We start from the raw sequence: 17,103 nt of genomic DNA, 5'->3' as shown, positions 1-17,103 counted from the left end.
TGGATCCTCGGTAACAACCCTCCTTCTGCAGGTGGGGACAGTAAGACCAGGTCAGGGAAGGGACTCATCCAAGGCCCCTTAGAGGGGTAGAAGGGGAAGGCATTGAATCTGGAAGGGCCACCCTCAATACCACATCTGCCACTCCTGGGCTCAGTGGCCCTAGGTAAGTTACTTGGCCCATCTGTGTGCCTTAGTTTCCTCATCTTAAAGCAAGGATAATGAGGGTTCCTACCTCCTTGGTTACTGTGGAATGGTCTGAGATAGTGTATGTGAATTCTCTGGCACATAGTAGGTGCTTTCTGAGTGGAAGCTGCTGTGGGAGGGATTAATACTGTGTGAATGGCCATTCTGAAGGGGACCGTGTGCCAAGTAGGCAGAGTACTCCTGAAGCTGAGGCTGCACGGAACCTGGGCCATTCTCTCTCCCTCAGCCAGTCAATGTCATAGTGCCCGCTGGATCTAGATTCCTGGGTCTGGACCCCCGCTGGCATTTACTGAGGCACCTCTCCCCAAACACACACACTCGTATACTTGGCCTTGGCTCAGCACACGGAGAGCGGCTGCTTCTGCCCTCCCAGAGCTCAGAGACTCTCCTGGGGGCTCAGAGTCGACTTTGAGGTTCTGTCCAAGTTGGATAAAGGGCACTGAGGAGGGAGAGAGGCCAGTGGGTGGTGGGGCAGCCAGGAGGATCCCTGAAAAGGAAGGGGTCCAGCTGGCCCAGGACCTGTGCAGGTGAGAGTGGTAGAACTGTCAAGGCATGGGGGGGACAACTTGAGCAGAGAGGATAAGGCAGAAATTAGTGTGTTCTTGGTCCCTGGAAGGACAGCCTGAAGCCCAGGTGTGAGAGCAGCATGAGGTGAGGCTGGAGAAGAAGGGCTGACACTGAGGGCCCAGCACATGACCTCGATGCCCAGGCAGTGCCAGTTCCACAGCTTGGGAGTGGCTAGTGGGCACATGCGGTGTATCGGCAGCACGAATGGCAGGGTGGTGCCCACCAGCAGGTTTGAGTTGGACATGGAGGGCCAGGCAGGCAGAGTCTGCAGCTGGGACAGGGCGGACACTGGGGCTGCAGGGGAGATTGGAGGAATGTGAACAGGGCCTAGGGCGGGGGTGGGCTTTGGGGAGACGTGAGCATGCAGGCACATGCAAGGCAAGAGTGCCTCAGAAGTGGGAGTTTCCGTTTTCATGTTATTTCATTTGACTCAGTCTCTCTCCAGGGTCTTAAAGTTGAACGTTTTGGCCCCCTGTTTACTGAGGGGAACTGAACCTCAGAGGTCAGGTCCCACCCACCAGTGAGATTTAGTCAGGGTGTGGAGAGCGCCTGTCATCTGGTGTGCTCTCTAGCAGGAGTCTGGGGAAGAAAGTCTCTGAGAACCCAGGCCAGTGTTAGCTTCTTTCTTCAGGCAGTTTGCTGCCTCAGCTCGTAGACCTGGTGATGCTTGGGGTTTGGACCTGGGTGCTGCCTGCCCCCCTAAAAAGGCGTGGCCCACATCAGCCTTGACATGCATGAAGTCTCTGAGTTGTAGCTGAATGGTCAGAGGATTTGGCTCTTTCTGGTCCTGCTGCAACGTGGGGTTCCCCTTGGCTCAGTCCCGTGGTGAGTGTTGAGATTGTCCCTTGCTGGATAAGGGCCCTGGCCTGGGTGGAGCTGAGATGGGTGTGGGTCTGGCCCTCTCCTTTGGGGAGGCTGCCCATGTAGCCTCTCCCACCCATGGAGACTGCCTGCCTGGGCTGTGTCAGCAGACACAGCTTTAGAGCCCAGAGGGAGACTGGTGACACATAGCCTTCACGCTGAGGCCTACTCCACGGCCAGAGCTCCGTGGAGATCAGAGGAAGCAGACGTTCTGCCAAATAAGCTTCCCCCTGCCCCCCCTTACCCCTCCCATTAAAACAACCAGCTCTTTCTCTCTCCAGGGACAGGAGACCTGTCTGGGCCCCACACTATCTGCTTCCAAATGACGGGTGTGTGGCTGTGGCTGCAGGCACGGATGGGCAGGTGGTGGCCCCAGGGAACAGTGGGCTTTGGCGTTTACATGGGTAGAGCTGCACGCCTGGGCTGGCCTAGCCATGGGTGGCATATTGCCCCCTCCTAGAAAATCCCGTTTGCCCATTAGGCCAGGGGGTTGTCATGGGGAAGGAAGCCAGGGGACCGGGGCCACCTCCCTTGGCTGTATGACCTTGAGCAAATCTGTTAACCTCTTTAGGTCTCAATTTCCTCCTCTAAAATGGGGGTGGGGGTCCCTGACCCAGAAGACTCGAGGTTCAGTTAAGTATTGGCTGGAAAAACCTGCTGCTTGGGTAGGCCTCAGGTGGGACTTACTGGGCACTGCAGGGACTACTCCAGGCCAGCCTCCCTATTGGGCAAGAAGGGATTGTGGGGAGGGAGGGACAGGTGACGGGAGTCCAGGCTGAAGGTATTCTGACTAACTCTGACATGGCTCTGGTGGCAGCAGGCCCAGCCTCTCAGTCTGCTGGGCCGCCATCTGAAACGCATTACCGATGCTTTGTAAACTCCACATCATTCGGCCACATGAAAGCCTGGGATCTAAAAATAGCCACTCCCAGAAGACGCCCCGCATTGGTGAAGCTCAACTGACCTCTGCACGCACACCCACCACCAGGCCTCCTCCCTTGCCAGGGAGCCCCGACTGGCAGGGCCACACCCACCCACTCTCCCAGCGTGGGCAGCTACTGCCTGGGGCCACTTTATCTGGGCACAGATCTCATCCAGCTAGTCAAAGCTTCAGGCCCCAAGGCCTTACCCAGGGCAGAATGTCTGGAGGAGCCAAAAGGAGGCAGCTGAGGGTGTGTTGGCCCTGGAGACTCCTTCCCCAGTGCTGTCACACCTGGCATGCCAATGGAGGGGCTCCTGGGGAAGCCATCGGAACCATCTTATAGATGAGGACATGGGGCCCTGTAGAGGGGGCGCACGGAAGGCGGACTCGGCCCCTGTCAGATGCTGGACAAGAGGGCCACTGGCTGATACGCCGGTGTGAGAAGGGCAGGGGCCTGCTCAGGACCCAGGATATGGGTGGAGAGCCTTCCCCAGCAGGAAGGGAGGGCGGCTGTGGGTCTCCAGGCTGCTAGGCTTGACTCTTTGCCCTGCTTTCTGTGGGTTCCCTCTCCCTATGGTCTCCATGACCAACTGCAAACCACTCTTTTCCCTAAAAATAAACATGCTTATGGGATTGGGGGAAGCTTTGTAGCTATCAAAGGAAATAATAGGGTGTTTAAGAAAATTACATTGCGTTTTAAATAACCAGCATGAAAGTCATTAAGTTTGAAGTTTCATTCAAATCAGATGGCTCTGTGGCTGGCCTGGTGGCCAGGCAGGCAGAGGGTGGGTGGGCCTTCAGTGATGCTGAGAGGCAGCCTGTGGAGAGCTTTGCAGCAGCAGCAGTGAGGTCTCTGGTGGGTACAGCTGGGGGTCCGGGCGGTACGGCCACTGAGTGTAAGCCAGACTGCGGCAGCCACCCCAGAGCTTGCTGGCAGGCTTTGAATCACTGTGCAGCCTGGGAGCCACCCAACTGTGGTGGGCAACCCCATGGGTGGGGCTGGGGGGTGACCACAGTCCACAGGGTGTGGGGACAGATGAAACTGGGATTGCTTAGGCCACAAGGGTTGGCCGTTTTGAGGTGGGGTTTCAAGGATGATGTTTTGGATCAAAAAGTGAGAGAGGATCTACAGGGCCAGGGCCACATTTGTCCTCTTCACAGCTGGAAGCTCAGTGCTCGGCACAGGGCATGACATACAGTAGGTGCTCGGTGAACAGTTGTTGAAAGAATAACTGACCATAGCAATAGTGTACATGTCGAGACACTCCCGAGTACCAGGGGCTTTTAATCCTGATATCAAGATCCTTATAAGAAGCCAAGAAAGTAGATACTATTATTGCTTTCATTTTGCAGATGGGGAAACTGAGGCTCAGGTTAAGAACATGCTAGTACCTGGCAGAGTCAGGACTTGGACTCAGGTCTGTTTTATCTCAAAGCCCCTGCTCCTTGCTGCCCTTGCCTTTTGCTCTTGAATGTGGGGCGATGGGGTCATTGTAGGCCAAGAAGCTGAGCATTACCCCCACTCCTGTTGGGTTCCTGAGCTGGATCCAGCTGGACTCCTCTGTCCCTAAGGAAAGACTTGGCCCTCACTGCCCCTGTTAGGTGTGACCTCAAAGCTCTGGGCCGGGGTCAGGGCCAGACCTATTCCTCTCTGGACAGCTGGCAAGGTCAGGACTCTCAGGGCCAAAAGGGTTATTTCTTGTTTGGAGGCAGGAGCCCAAAGCTTCCAGAATAAATGTTATCTGGGAAAGAGTTTATAAATACATTTAAAGTTGAGTCAAGTTTGATGCATGACACAAGGACAGACAGGTCCCGGTCCTAGCTCAGCTCAGAGCTCACAGTTGAACCTCTGGGCCAGGTCTTCTCTGTGTGATCCAAAGTTGGGTTAGAGGGTTTCCTGAGTTACTGAGAATGGCTCGACTGAGGAAGCCGAGGGCATTTCTGAGTATGCCCCAACCAGTGGGAAAGCTGGGAACCAGAGTCACCTGCCAGCCCCACTGGGGCACTTTGAGAGCAGTTTCTTGTATCGCTGCCCTCCTGTGCCTCCTGTCCTCTGGCTCTGGTCATTGAAGGCCAGTCAGGAGCTCAGCAGTCTGGCCCAATCGCATCTGGCAGCAGTCCAAAGGAAATCGAGGGCTGGCAGCTCCAGCTTGGCACAAAGGCTGGCTTTCCTGAAAAGCCTTGGTCTAGGGACATGCTTGTCCTTGTCATTATTAACTCTCTTAATCCTGACATCAACCCCACGAGGTGTGGATATTGTACAGATGGGGAACCTGAGGCGCAGAGAGACTTGTACCTTGTAAGTGTTGAAAGAGGGATTTGAACCCAGGCCTCTACCCTCTACCCATACTGCCATGCTACCTTACCTTCTAGGCACTCATATTTGAAAAAAAAATAGGTTTTATAGCTACAGCTGGGTCCCCTTTGGCTCCCGCTGTCCCATTCCTCCCCACACCTCATCCCCAGGAATTCGGCATTTTGCCCTCACCCCTGTATTTTTATACTATAGCACCCAGGTGTGTATGTGTAAGAGCTGTTTGATGTGGTTTTAAAACCCCCTAACTCGACCTCGTTAGGGGGCTCTACTGCAAGAGGGACCCTGTGGCAGCTGGAGCAGCCCCGACCTGCCCCGCCACCCTACTTAAGCTGGGCATGGGGGCTTGGGTGGGAGCATGCTGGGGCCTGAAGCCTCCAGCAGCTTCTTTCCACTCCTTACTTTCATTCCCTTCGAATAAACAAGTGGACTGAATTCAGGCAGATTCCCCAAGGGCCTTACTGGCAGTAGGTGCAAGGATTAGATCCGAGTGAGATTTCTGACCACGGGCCAAGGCAGAGCTGTCCCTCTGTAGCTGGTATAGGTAGCTGGACAGACCAGGTAACTCAGACCCCAGTCTTGACTTTGCTCCTCAGGAGCTGACTAGAATTCATCAAGCAGGAATGCAGCTCTCCCTACCACCCTCCAGCCATTGCTGGCTGTCAGCCTTACTTTTCTGGCCCCTGCTGGGGCTTCCCCTGCTTACTCCTTGATAGCACGCTTACCCCTCTAGACAAACCCTGGTGAGAGCCACCCCAGCTGCCAGTGGTCATCTACTCCTTCTTGCATAAGACAAGGGGCGAGCACAAGGCCAGACCCCGGAGAAACAGGATAACTTCTCATGTCTCCTTTAGTCATTTAGGACTGAACCAAAATCACCTCCTACAAAGACAGGGTAAATAACGGCACCCTTCACACAGGGCTAGGTGGAGGTCAGAGCCAAGTTGCTGGTCAGTTCATTCCAAAAAATGGTTCTTGGCATGGTGTTGGCAAAATTGGTGATTCTAGTTCCCCAATGGGCCAGAGACCCCCCCCCCCCCGGCCCCTGCCATGTAGGGGAGAAGGGAATCTGGAACCACTTGGCTTCTGAGTCTCAAGCGTATGGTCTCCATGTTGGCACACTACCAGCTGGCCTGTGAGGTCTGTCGCCAAGGGGTAAAGATCTCTGGCTGGGAACCACAAAGGGCTGGATTCAAATCCAGATGCATCACTATTTGCTGGGAGACCTTGGGCAAGTTGCTTAACCTCGCTGAGCTTCCTTTCTTCATATGCAAAATCTGTACATGTGGGACAAAGTAGTTGGGAAGACTGATGGGATTCTGGTCGAGGCCTAGTGGCGGCTGCCATCTTTAAAACTGCACCTCTGCCATTTTCTTCCTGCCTTTTCTAGAAAGCCTTATGGCTTTGTACCCAGGGGAACACAATCCGTGAGCTCATCAAATGCCTCCATTCCCAGAGTCTTTATTTCCCTACTGCCAAAGATAGGCCGAGCTCTGAGCTTGTGTCTGGGCCCACCTCGGCTTATGGTGGCCTCCTGGGTGGCTGGGCACTGTGGAGGCGCTGGGCGAGTGACTGCCTAGGTCTGCTGCAGTGTCCCCAGACAGTGTGTCAGTAGCATCAACTAGCAGCTCAGCTGCAGCAGCTCCCGGAAGCTTATATTTTCCTCTAAAAACATCCTGTCCTGAGGGGCGTTCACCTCAAAGAGGAAGGAAAACAGAAACGAATGCATAGAAACCACTAGAGGCCGTGGGCCAGGCCACTCAGCTCGGTGAGGTTCAGCCAGCTCCTAGGGTGCCTCGGGGCTGGGCTGGGTCTACAGCAGGCCTGTGGTTTGCCAAGGCTGCATGCAGGGACTCCAGTCCTCACCTCTACCGTGGCAGGGCCCCGTTATCTGATGTCAAGGCCAGGCAGCTGGCGGACTGGCCACACGCACCTGGCAGGGCTCTGTGCAACCATGGCAACAGCTCCTTTGGCAGACAGGACCAAAGCCGCCTGGTCCACAAGGGTGTGGCCCAGCCATCTCCCAGCCCTCCAGCTCAGCTGGCCATCCAGCCACGGCTCCATGCTCTGCGGTGGGCGTCTGGCACAAGGTGTCCAGCACGCTATGGGCAGGGAACTTGCGGGCTGTCCTCTGGAGAGCACCATGTCCTGTGGCAGGGCCCAGAGCGGGGGTTGGAGATAAAAGGGCACAAGCCAACCTGGGGTGTACTTGCAGAGGTGGGGTCTGCAGGAGCTCACAAATCGAGGCCTGCTCGAGACACAGGCAAGTCCTGTTTGGAGGATCTGGGGGGGCCTGCCTACCTCTGGGAAGTTCATTCTCATTCATAGTCCTAGGCCTTGGGGATTCCCACTCAGCAACTGGCCAGATTACTTGCACTTTAACACCTCTAGTGTTGAATAGTGGACCCCAACTCCAGACACAGAGGTCCAAGGGAGCTGTGGGGCTGCCTGATGGGTCCTGGAGCTGGGAGAGAAGCCTGGAGGAACTGATCGGGAGTAGAGTAGATGCCCAGGGCCAGGCTCTGGATGGAGCCTGGCTCAGAGCTGACAAGCCTAGCTCCAGCCATGTGGGGAAGAGAAGTGAGAATTGGAGGGGAGGGGAAGGGTAGCCTTTTGAGCAAGGCCACTACGTGGGGTAGCAGGGCCAAGGAACTAAAATCCAGCCTGCATTATGCTCCCCGAGCCACATGTCCTGACATGGGCCCAGGTGTCTGTCCAGAAGAAGGGGTACTTTTTCTCACTAGCACAAGGGCACCATATGAACTAGTGGTGGCCCTGGCTTTGACTCTGGTCTTTTTGACTCTTAAATTATTATAGGCAGGAGCAGGGTAGAAGGAGGTGTGGAGTCTTAGGTGCCAGGCAGGCTAGGATGTCCTTGACTCCAGACAGTGGCCCCAGCTCCTCCCAGCCTCCTCCTGTGTGCTACTGTGACCCTGTGCCCAGCCCCGGCCAGAGTGTTTGTCCAGTGCTGCCACATTCTCCCTAAACTGGCTCACACTGGGTGGGCTCCACCCACCTGCACTGCTAGAGATCCAACTTTGGGGGCCCAGCTTTAATTTATGTAATAGAAATAGTACAGGGTACAGTCTCAAGACACCAGATGGAAGGCATGAAGACAGACAAGTGAGAGACACTTAGCAAAGTTAGGTCAGTGCTACAGTTGGCAGGCCTTAGCAAGGTACCCCTGCTCAAACGGGGAGGTTAGGAAAGGCTTCCAGGAGGAAGTCTCATTTATGATGAGGCCTGAAAGATGGATGGGAATTGGCTAAGCCAAGTGGATGAGAGTTCTCCAGGAAGAGGGAACAGCATGGCCCTCGGGCCCAGCGGCCCTCAGGGGCCTGAACAGAGTGGGAGGAGGGGATCCATAAGAGTGGCTGTTTGACATCGCTGAAGACTGAGAGAGCCCATGAAGGGGCCCCCAGCACTGACTTGAGGAAGGGCTGTGTGACTGACTGTAGGCAACTTTCTCAACCTCACTTCTGTCATGGTAAACGGGAAGGGTAATGCCTGCCTCGAAATGATTGTCATATGTTTACAATACTCAGCTTTGCCTTTGTGCTTGGCAGATCAATAGCCCACCTTTCTGTCTAGTCAGCCTCTGCCCCAGAAGGTATGTGAGGGTCTAGGTGTGTGTGGACCTGCTACTCCTGTGAGCTTGTCGCAAGGACCTCTCTCGTGGGTATTGAGAAAAACTCCCCAGGAGCCAATAGCCGATAGACTAAAGTCAGCTCCATGGCAGATGAGCGGGTGAGGTATCCAGAGATGGTGGGGGCGCAGAGGATTCTAGAGGCCTTCACTCAACAAGAATGTGCTGAGGATAGAGCCTGGACAGACAGAGATGACTAACAAGCTGCTTCTCTCCTCCAGGACCCTCAGGCTGACCTCTGCACAAAGTGGGCATCTCTGCCTGCTGAGCTGGCAGTGACCCTTAGACTGAGGTCAGAATGAGAAGCCAGCTTGCGAAGGGCAGGAGGAAGTATGGAAAGTTGTGAGGGAAGGGGTGGGTAAAGGTGCTGAAAAGAGCTGGGCACCTGGGCAGGACAGGAGCAAGCTGCGAAGCTAGGCGTGGCTGGGGCGTGGTTGGGTGATGGTGAGCTGGGGAGATGTGGTCACCATCAGGCAGGCTCCCTGTGTCAGCAGCCCTGGCAGTCAGGCAGGCAGGCAGAGGGTGTGGCCAGGACCCCAATCTCAGGGGTCCCAGAACCTGCTGGAGCATTTTTAGGGTCGGGGAAGCACTGGTTCTGGTAACTCTGACCAGCCAAGCTGGAGAAGGGAGAGACTGGGTTAAGACCAGGGACTCCATCCCCTGTCCCCCGTTGTTTGTTTGTCATAACCATACGGCCTTTGCAGTACAGTGGTGGGATCCCAGCTTTGCCACTTACTAGCTGTGTGGCCTTGGGCAAGCTTTATAACCTCTCTGTGCCTTACTTTCTTCATCTATCAAATGATAATAATTGTACTTATAGGTTTGTTTTAGGAGTATATGAGTTAAACTCTAAGGTGCTCAGAACTGTGCCTAGCAAACACATGGCAAACACTCGGCTACTACTAGCAGATGCTATTTTCTCAGCCTGAAACATTTTTTGCCGTGTTCATAGCAGGAGCTTGGTAAACACGTCCTGATTGAATATGTCTGCCGATGGCGATCAACAGAATCCTGGGGAGGGGAGAAGAGGGTGGGTGCTGCTTCTGCCACAGTCCCCTGCCACAGGGAAGCCTTCCGGGGAGGGCCTGGTCAGAGGCCCAGGTTTCTGCAGCTTCAACCCCAGGCTTGAGGCCAGAGGAAGCGGCAACTTTCTTCGCTGGGAAAGTGTTGTGGGGCTCAAGCGTTTGGGGGTTTTCAGAGTCAACCGTCAGAGGCGGGGAGTTTCTCTGCTGGTGGTGGTAGCAAGGGCTCTCAGGGTATACACAGCCTGCACAGAGACGCTGCGGTCTGCAGGGAAAATGCCGACTGTGTTTATTTTTCACCTGAGCCTGCAGGAAGTGGGGGGGTGGTGAGGAGGGGAGGCAGGGGCAGCCCAGCCAGGCCCAGGCTCAACTTCAGAGCAGAGGAGACCTACCTCAGGAGTCCCTCATTTCCACCTCCGCCTGCCCAGCCCTGCCCTTGGGCCCCTTCCTGGCTGGATCCTGCTCAACAAGAGGAAGGCATGCTGGGGCACCAGCATGAGGAATTTCCAGCCATGGGCTAACGAAAATATCCCAGAAGGACGGGGACCACCTCTGAGACAATAGATTTTGAGTCAGCTTGGGGAAGAGCAGTAAGAGCAATGCAGCAGGACAGACCGCCTCTGCTGAGATGGGAGCAGACATGGCCTCCTAGCCCAAAGGTCTCAGTCCTGGACCCATCCTGGAGTCCCACAGTCAGGGGGCATGGCGGGAGGAGCCTGTGGGAAATGAACAGGGGTCCTGGAATGTCCTGATCAAGAAGTGTTGACTGCTGTTGAGTCTTTCATTCGTTTGTATGTTCTACCATGCTGTGGGCACATGCTGAGTGTCCAGCTGTGTGTTTGGCGCTTGGCCCTCAGAGGTAAGAAAGATGAGGTTGTGCCATCAAGATGCTCAGGGCCTGGCGGAGACAGCCGACCTCGGCCTTCTTCCCTCGTAGGCTGGGCACTCACCATCAGGGGGAGGAGAGGAGGGGAGCTCCTGTCCCTGGTCTCCCCATGCACACACCAAGCCTCAGGCCACCCCACCCCATTGTCTGGGCAGCCTGGCTCTGGGACGGCCTTGTGCTGAGGCTGTGAAGCGGGACGTTCCACTGACTGAAGGGAGCGTGGGGCACTGGGCCCTGGGCCAGACGGTTCTCCCTGGCTGCCACCACTAGGCCTGGAGGGGGCTGAGGACTAAGGCTGAAGGGCAGCCTGCATGAACGTGGGAAGGACTAGTTAGGCCCTCAGTGCCCTACCCTGGAGCCCTGGCTATCTCAGGGCCTCCAACTGCCAGCAGGCTCTCTGTCCCACCCCTGGCACCTCTCCTTTGGTTTGGCCGTGGACTCCTGTTTAATGAGGCTTTTTCCCAGTTTCCAAGGAAGACTGGCAGACAGGATGAGTCCTTTGTCCACTAGGCAATGCCCCCTGGCCCTCCCCACTGCCCCTGTCACATACCAACCAGGCCAGAGGCTGTAGGCCGAGCTGGATTCTGCCATTTCCTAGGCCTAACCTGAGCTGTGCTATAACCTGGGGCTTGACTAGCCTGGCCAAGAAAGGTTAGCTCTAGTCGTCCCTCAGGGCTTCCTGGCCAAAGCTAGCCCTCCTCAGGGAGGGTGATTTGCTGAGCCAACCCTCTGCTACCTCACTGTGGGCAGAGCAGGACTCTGGGACTGTCTTCCTGGAGCTGGCATGTTGGACCCCAGACTCTGCTCCAGACTTCCCAGGGTCAGAGTTGTCACCCTAGCAGCCAGCGTTTCAGCCCTGAGAGCCAGAGCTGGATGGCAGGGCCTTCCCTGAAGCAGGAGCTTAGATTTGAAAGTCCGCTGTTCTGGAGGGACCTGCGGAGGGTGTTCACTCTGCCTGTTAGGCTGGGGCTCTAGGCATTTGTGCTCTCAGGCGGTAACTGGTGGAATGCCTACCAGGAGGGTCCCGGGAGTGGGCCCTGAGGTTCAGTCTCCCTGACTGTCACTGTCCTGGGAACCTATCAGGATAAAAGGGCCCTAGTGTACAGCCATGCCATCCTGAATGTGCCCAGTCTCATCTGATCTCAGAAGCTAAGCAGGGTCGGGCCTGGTTAGTACTTGGATGGGAGACCACCCTGGAATACCAGGTGCTGTAGGGGTTTAAAAAAAAAAAAAAAAAGGAGGATGAAAGGGCCCTAGAGGTTTCCAGGAAGCTTCTCACCTTCATAGGCTCTCAGCTCCTGTTCTCCCAAATTGTGGAATATAGCAAGATTTTTGCATCTGTGGCTAGTGCAGTAGTTGTGGCCAATATTCCCATCCTTGTTTTACAAGGGGGCCAAATGGCCCAGGACCCTATAGTGAAAAGGTCAATCAAAGAGTCAAGGAGCCTAAAACTAGCCTTCCTAACCCAGTGTACATCATGACACACTCAAAATTATCACTGGAGTAACTGGAGAAGGAGGCTGGAGGCTGAAACTCCCATGGGAAGTCCTGGGCATAGTAAGCGAGGAGAAGGCAAGATAATGGGGTGACAGGAACGGGGCCTGGTCATGGAGAGCTCATAGGCCCAGGTAAGGCTGTTGGAGGTTCTAGGCAGAGGAGTGACATGACAGGCTTAGACTAATCGAGGGACAGGGAGGAAGGAGGAAATGATTGGATTCTAGATGTATTTTCAAAGTAGAGCCATGAGGATTTGCTGACAACTGGATGTGGGATGTGAGAGAAAAAGAAAAGTCAAAGATGACTCCAAGACATTTGGTCTGAGCCACTTGAAAGGCTGGAGTTGCCATGAACCGAGGAAGAGGGAGAGGAACATTTGGGGCAGAAAGTCAGAGGTTCTGCTTTGGGCATGCTGCGTTTGGGTAGCATTTTAGACCTCTGAGTAGAGTTTCTGAGTAGGCATTGGGAGAGCAGAGTCCTTAGGAGAAGTGAGGGCTGGAGATATAAATGTGGAGGGAGTCATTCAATGAAGATCCTTAAAGCCATAGCCTGGATGAGTGCATCCTGGGAACAAGGGTAGAGAGCCAAGGGCCAACTTCAGGTCAGAAAGAGGATAAGGAGACAGAAATGAGGCTGAGAGGGAGTAGCCTGTGAGGTTGGAGGAAAATCAAGGGGCTGTGACATTCCGGAAGCCAAATGAAGAAACTGAGAAGGCGGGAAAAATCAGTTGTGTCTAATGCAGCTTAGATGTCAGGTGCAATGAATGAGGATAAACAACCATTTCGTTGAGCAGTGTATAAGTCATTGGACCTTTGACAAGAGTCATCTGGTGAAATGATAGGGCAAAAGATGCCTAGGTTGAAGGGAGGATGAGAGCTGAGAAGTGGAGGCAGTAAGTGGGGACAGCTTTGCTGAGCTGAGGTTTCTAATAAAGGGAGTGAGACATGAGGTGGTAGCTGGGGGAGGATTTACAGATGAGAGAAATGGCAGCCTATTGGCACCCTGGTGGGAATGAGACTGGGCTTGTAAAGTACTCGGCACAGTGCCTGGCACGTGGCAGGTACCCAGTATACAAAGCATTTCACATGAGCCCACATACCCCACAGCTATCTTGGCCCACTCCTTTCTCAGGCCAACCACCTGCAGGCCTGAGGATCTTTCTTACCTTCCACCTTCCATCCCCCACACACTCCCAACCTGTCACAATTGTGTCTGGGAATAAAACCCTAAGAGTGACATGAGTCTGCTCCAGCTTGCTCAGGAAGCCTGGCCTCAGAATGGAACAGGAAAGTCACAGAACCCAAGGCCTGGGGACAGCATGGTCCTGTCATCAGCTTCCCTTGCTGATGCTGTCAGTGGCCTGCCAGGCATGCCTGCCATCTCCAGGCAACCCCCCTTTGGCATAATCAAGCCAAAATGTCTGGCCAGTGTGAGGCCCAGCACCAGAGGGCCAGGGAAGCGCTGTGAGCAGTATTCCCCCATGTCTGTGAAGGCTCGTTAGGGTGTATAAGGGGCTTCTTACATGTCCCTTCTTCATTACCTGACACCTGAGTAACTGAGCTCTTTGGTATTGTCTGGCTTTGTCCTCACAACCCATTTCTTTGACAAAGAAATGGATGATCAGATATTTTAAGTCACGAAGACAACATCCGTTAGAACTAGGTCTATACATAGCTGGCCCAGTCCTCAAGTTCACAGTGGAGAGCTCTTCCTGAACTGGCAGAGGGACGCTCTCCTGCCCTGCCTCAGGAGGCCATGACGGGGGCTCAGGAGTTCTGTGGTGCAACTGATGCCAGCTGCAAAGGAGCCACTGCTATCTACCCGAAGACAAAAGGGAGGCTGATTATCTTTGGTATGTAAGGTTGCTCCTTGTGGGCAGATGGATGAGCAGGGGACTGAAAGGTGGCAATGTCAGCACTTCCCCTAAGCCTTGAGGGTAAGGGTACAGTTTTGGGCCCAGCCTCAAGCTCCCCTAAAGGCAAGAATGTGGGAAAGTTGGCAGCCAGGACTATTGCTGAGAGGTACTGGAGCCTGTGCCCACCTGGGAGCGTCACACTTTGGCTACATTAAGGCTCATAACAGCCTTCTCTGTAGCACTGGACCCCCAATAGCCAGTGCCAAGGGACCTGGGCCAGACCTCTAACCATGAGCTCCCCAAACCCGGTGATAAGGGATCATGAACCCTAGCCATTACACGAGAGGAAACTGAAGCCTAGAGATGTTACAGTCTGGCTAAATTCACCCAGTGGGAAATTTCACCCATAGGTGGAAAGGAGTGCAGGCCACAATCTGTCACTATCTTGCCCCAGAGATGTCCCATTTCTTCTATGCCATGGGTCAGCAGTCACTCATCTCTGCTCCCAGCCAGCAGCATCCCCACAGATGGACTTTCCACTCTGAGTGGAAGCTGAGCCTCAGTTATATGGGCCTTGGTCTATGCAGGTGTACCCTGAGGATATGCAGAGCTGGGCCTTGGCCCTGAGCAGCAACTCCCTGTGGCTGGATGCATGGGGAGCCCCCTTCTCAGCCTGACTGAGTCATCTCATGACAGATCCATGTGACTAGTGTGAAAAGTAAGAGTCCTGCGGTGCCGAGGAAACAGGAAGTGTGGGGGCCGGGCAGGTTGGCCACACCTGGCTCTACCTCCCTGAGTAGAAGGCTGAGGGGGGCTCTCCTTGTGTCAACAAATCCTGTTAAGCCTGAGGAAGAATAGGGGGTGAGACCCAGGACCTCAAGTCTGGAGACTGGAAGAGAAAAGGAAGCTCCAGGCTGTTCTAGGGTAGGACAGGTCCGTAGACCATGTCCTGATGTCTGGGGCTAGAGGCTGACAGAAAATCATAGGGTCTCAAATTGGGGAATCGTTGACACTGGGAAGCAGGAAGAACTTCCTGGATGGGGGTGCACAGAAATACTTGAGAGGCTGTCTACAAGATGAGACTGCTTGGGCAAAGCTGAGAGGGGCAAGAGAGTTGGACCATTGGACACAGGATGACTTGAGTGGTGCCCCTCCTGTGAGACCTATGGTTTTAACTACCCCCATTTTCTTCTGACAGTTCGGCTGCCCACATAGGTACGTAAGGCTCTGCCAAATGCATGCCCCAAGCCCTGTGCCTTCCTCCCTCAGGTCTCCCCACATTCACCCACCCTCCTTGTTTTTCAGAACAAGGCCAGTCAGCCCACCCATGGCGTTCCGCAACTCTCTCCTCTCTATGAACATTTCAGCAGCCCACACCCCACACCCGCACCAGCTGACATGAACCAGAAGCAAGGTACAGACCGGGGACAGGGTGGGGCCCAATGAGACCAAAGCCTAGGGGCCAAATCCCTGGCTTCTGAAACCTGGTGGTTGGGCCCTTTTTATAGCTGGAGAACCTGGAACTGCAAAATCAGCCCCCTGCCAAAAAAATGCCAGAAAGATGGGCTGGGGGCGTTAGTGCCAGGTTAAATTTTGAAGGCTTCATGTTGAGGTAGGAACCTAAATTCTAAGTGACCTCCCAAAGCCAGTATGGGAGCAGGAATCTGTGTAAAGCTGATAGCTATAAAACTTATGGCCTTTCCCTCCCCCAGTGAGAAAATGGAAAGTGGTGGTTCTGATGGCTGATTCACCTCAGCCTCAGGCAAAGTCATTCTGAAATAAGCCATTGTCGACTGTGGGAAACCTGCTGACTCAAAAGCAGGGGGTGGGGTGGGGAGCAGAATACTGGCTCCACAGGCCAGGTTCCCCCAGACTAGGGGGCCTGCCTCCTACCCAGAGATCAGGCCCCAGTTGCAGACTAGCAATGGACCAGGTTGTGGTGAGGCCTGGCTTCCCATTCCTGAATGACTCTAATTCTGCCACTGGCCAGTCAGTGTCCTTAGTCATCCAACCACTCTGCCTTTGGTTTCCTAGCCTGTAAATAGGGCACGGTTATCACATTGGGATAGCCCTGAACAAAGTATGTCTGGTCCTCTCTAGTACAGGGGGGTGGGACCTTGGAGGCCCCCATAGTAGGCTCTAAAATGCAGCGACTAGCTACTGTGGCCTCTGGGTCAGGCTAGTTCACTTATTTTGCACCTCTCTGCTGTAGGAGTTCACAGGCCTCTGCAGACCCCTGACCTCTCTGGGTTCTATTCTCTGACCTCAGGCAGCATGGGACAGCTCCCCCACACTGTGAGCTGGTGAGTGTGGGCCCAGTGGGAAAGGGGCACCTTGTGCTAGTTTAACGTATACCTGCCCTTCTGTTTCTCTCCACCATCCTGTACTGAGCACATTGCTGCCAGCTCTGTATGGGTACCAGGGCAGGTCAGCAGCTCTCTCCATTTCCCAAGTATCCTGACATACTCTCTTTGGGAAGACAGGAGACTAGGTTCCTGGTCCTAACCCTGTCACACTCTGCCTCAATGTCTAAGAGACTTGAATGGGAGAACCTTGGGCTGCTCAGAGCCATATGAATATGTGAAGATAGGCCTGAGCATGGAGGTAAAGCATGAATGGCCATCAGAGAGGCTGGTGTGTCTCAGCCACCTGGTGGGCAAGGGGATACTTCCCGCTAGCCTCAATGCCTACTGCTGGCTGGCCCTTCCTTGGCGGACCTGCTTGAGGGGCAGGGTCCCTCCTCGCCCCTGTGGAGCCCAAGCCCCTGGTCCATCTGCTTGGAAAGCGTACTAAAGCTGGGCCAGGAAAAACCAGCCCAGACCTTAAGCAGCTTTTATGCAAGTTAGCATGTTCAACTGAACCAAAGGGCCTGTCTTTAGCTGGAATTGGGCCTTGGCAGCCTACTTGGCACTTTGCTCAGGAATCGCAGTGTGACCTAGGTAGGCCTCTAGCTCCTCTGGCCGGGGCAGTCACTCAGCAGCAGCAAAGCTTGGCTTTCCAGGAAGACAGGGCAGGCCAGAGACCCATGCTAGGGCCCACCTGCCCCTTTCCACTTACCTTTTATCCATGGTTTTAGTTCATCCCTCCATTTCCAGATTCTCCTTGGACAAAGCTCCACTCTGAACACAAACCAAGACTACCCCGAAGTGTACCCCCAGGATTTACATGTGCCAGGCAGGGGTCTGGGTATGAAACACTACTGAAGCTGGCTGATCCTCAGGTCCTCACCCTTATAGAACTCAGTCAGCACAGCAGGCAACCCAGGCAAGAGGCCAATGACAGAGCACTGTTAGCAGTACTTTGAATGGGGCTTCAGGAGCCCAGAGGGG

At 54.5% G+C, this 17,103-nt stretch overlaps 1 protein-coding gene and 1 pseudogene across 8 annotated transcripts in view; both read left to right on the top strand.

The window, feature by feature from the left end:
• TCF7 (transcription factor 7) overlaps positions 1 to 17,103 on the top strand; it is a 33,032-nt gene that overhangs the window by 7,574 nt on the left and 8,355 nt on the right. For all 8 annotated transcript variants that reach the window (XM_016137648.2, XM_016137653.2, XM_016137646.2 and 5 more), the window contains exons 4-5: positions 15,080 to 15,188; positions 15,987 to 16,077. In XM_016137648.2, coding sequence (XP_015993134.2) covers positions 15,080 to 15,188; positions 15,987 to 16,077 — 200 coding nt within the window. The remainder of the gene's footprint in view (positions 1 to 15,079; positions 15,189 to 15,986; positions 16,078 to 17,103) is intronic.
• LOC118606117 lies at positions 11,521 to 11,639 on the top strand (annotated as a pseudogene).

This window comes from Rousettus aegyptiacus, unplaced genomic scaffold (assembly GCF_014176215.1).
Source record: "Rousettus aegyptiacus isolate mRouAeg1 unplaced genomic scaffold, mRouAeg1.p scaffold_m13_p_7, whole genome shotgun sequence".
In the NCBI taxonomy this organism is placed as follows: domain Eukaryota; kingdom Metazoa; phylum Chordata; class Mammalia; order Chiroptera; family Pteropodidae; genus Rousettus; species Rousettus aegyptiacus.
The sequence above is the reverse complement of the archived record's forward strand: the minus strand, read 5'-3'. Positions and strand labels throughout refer to the sequence as shown.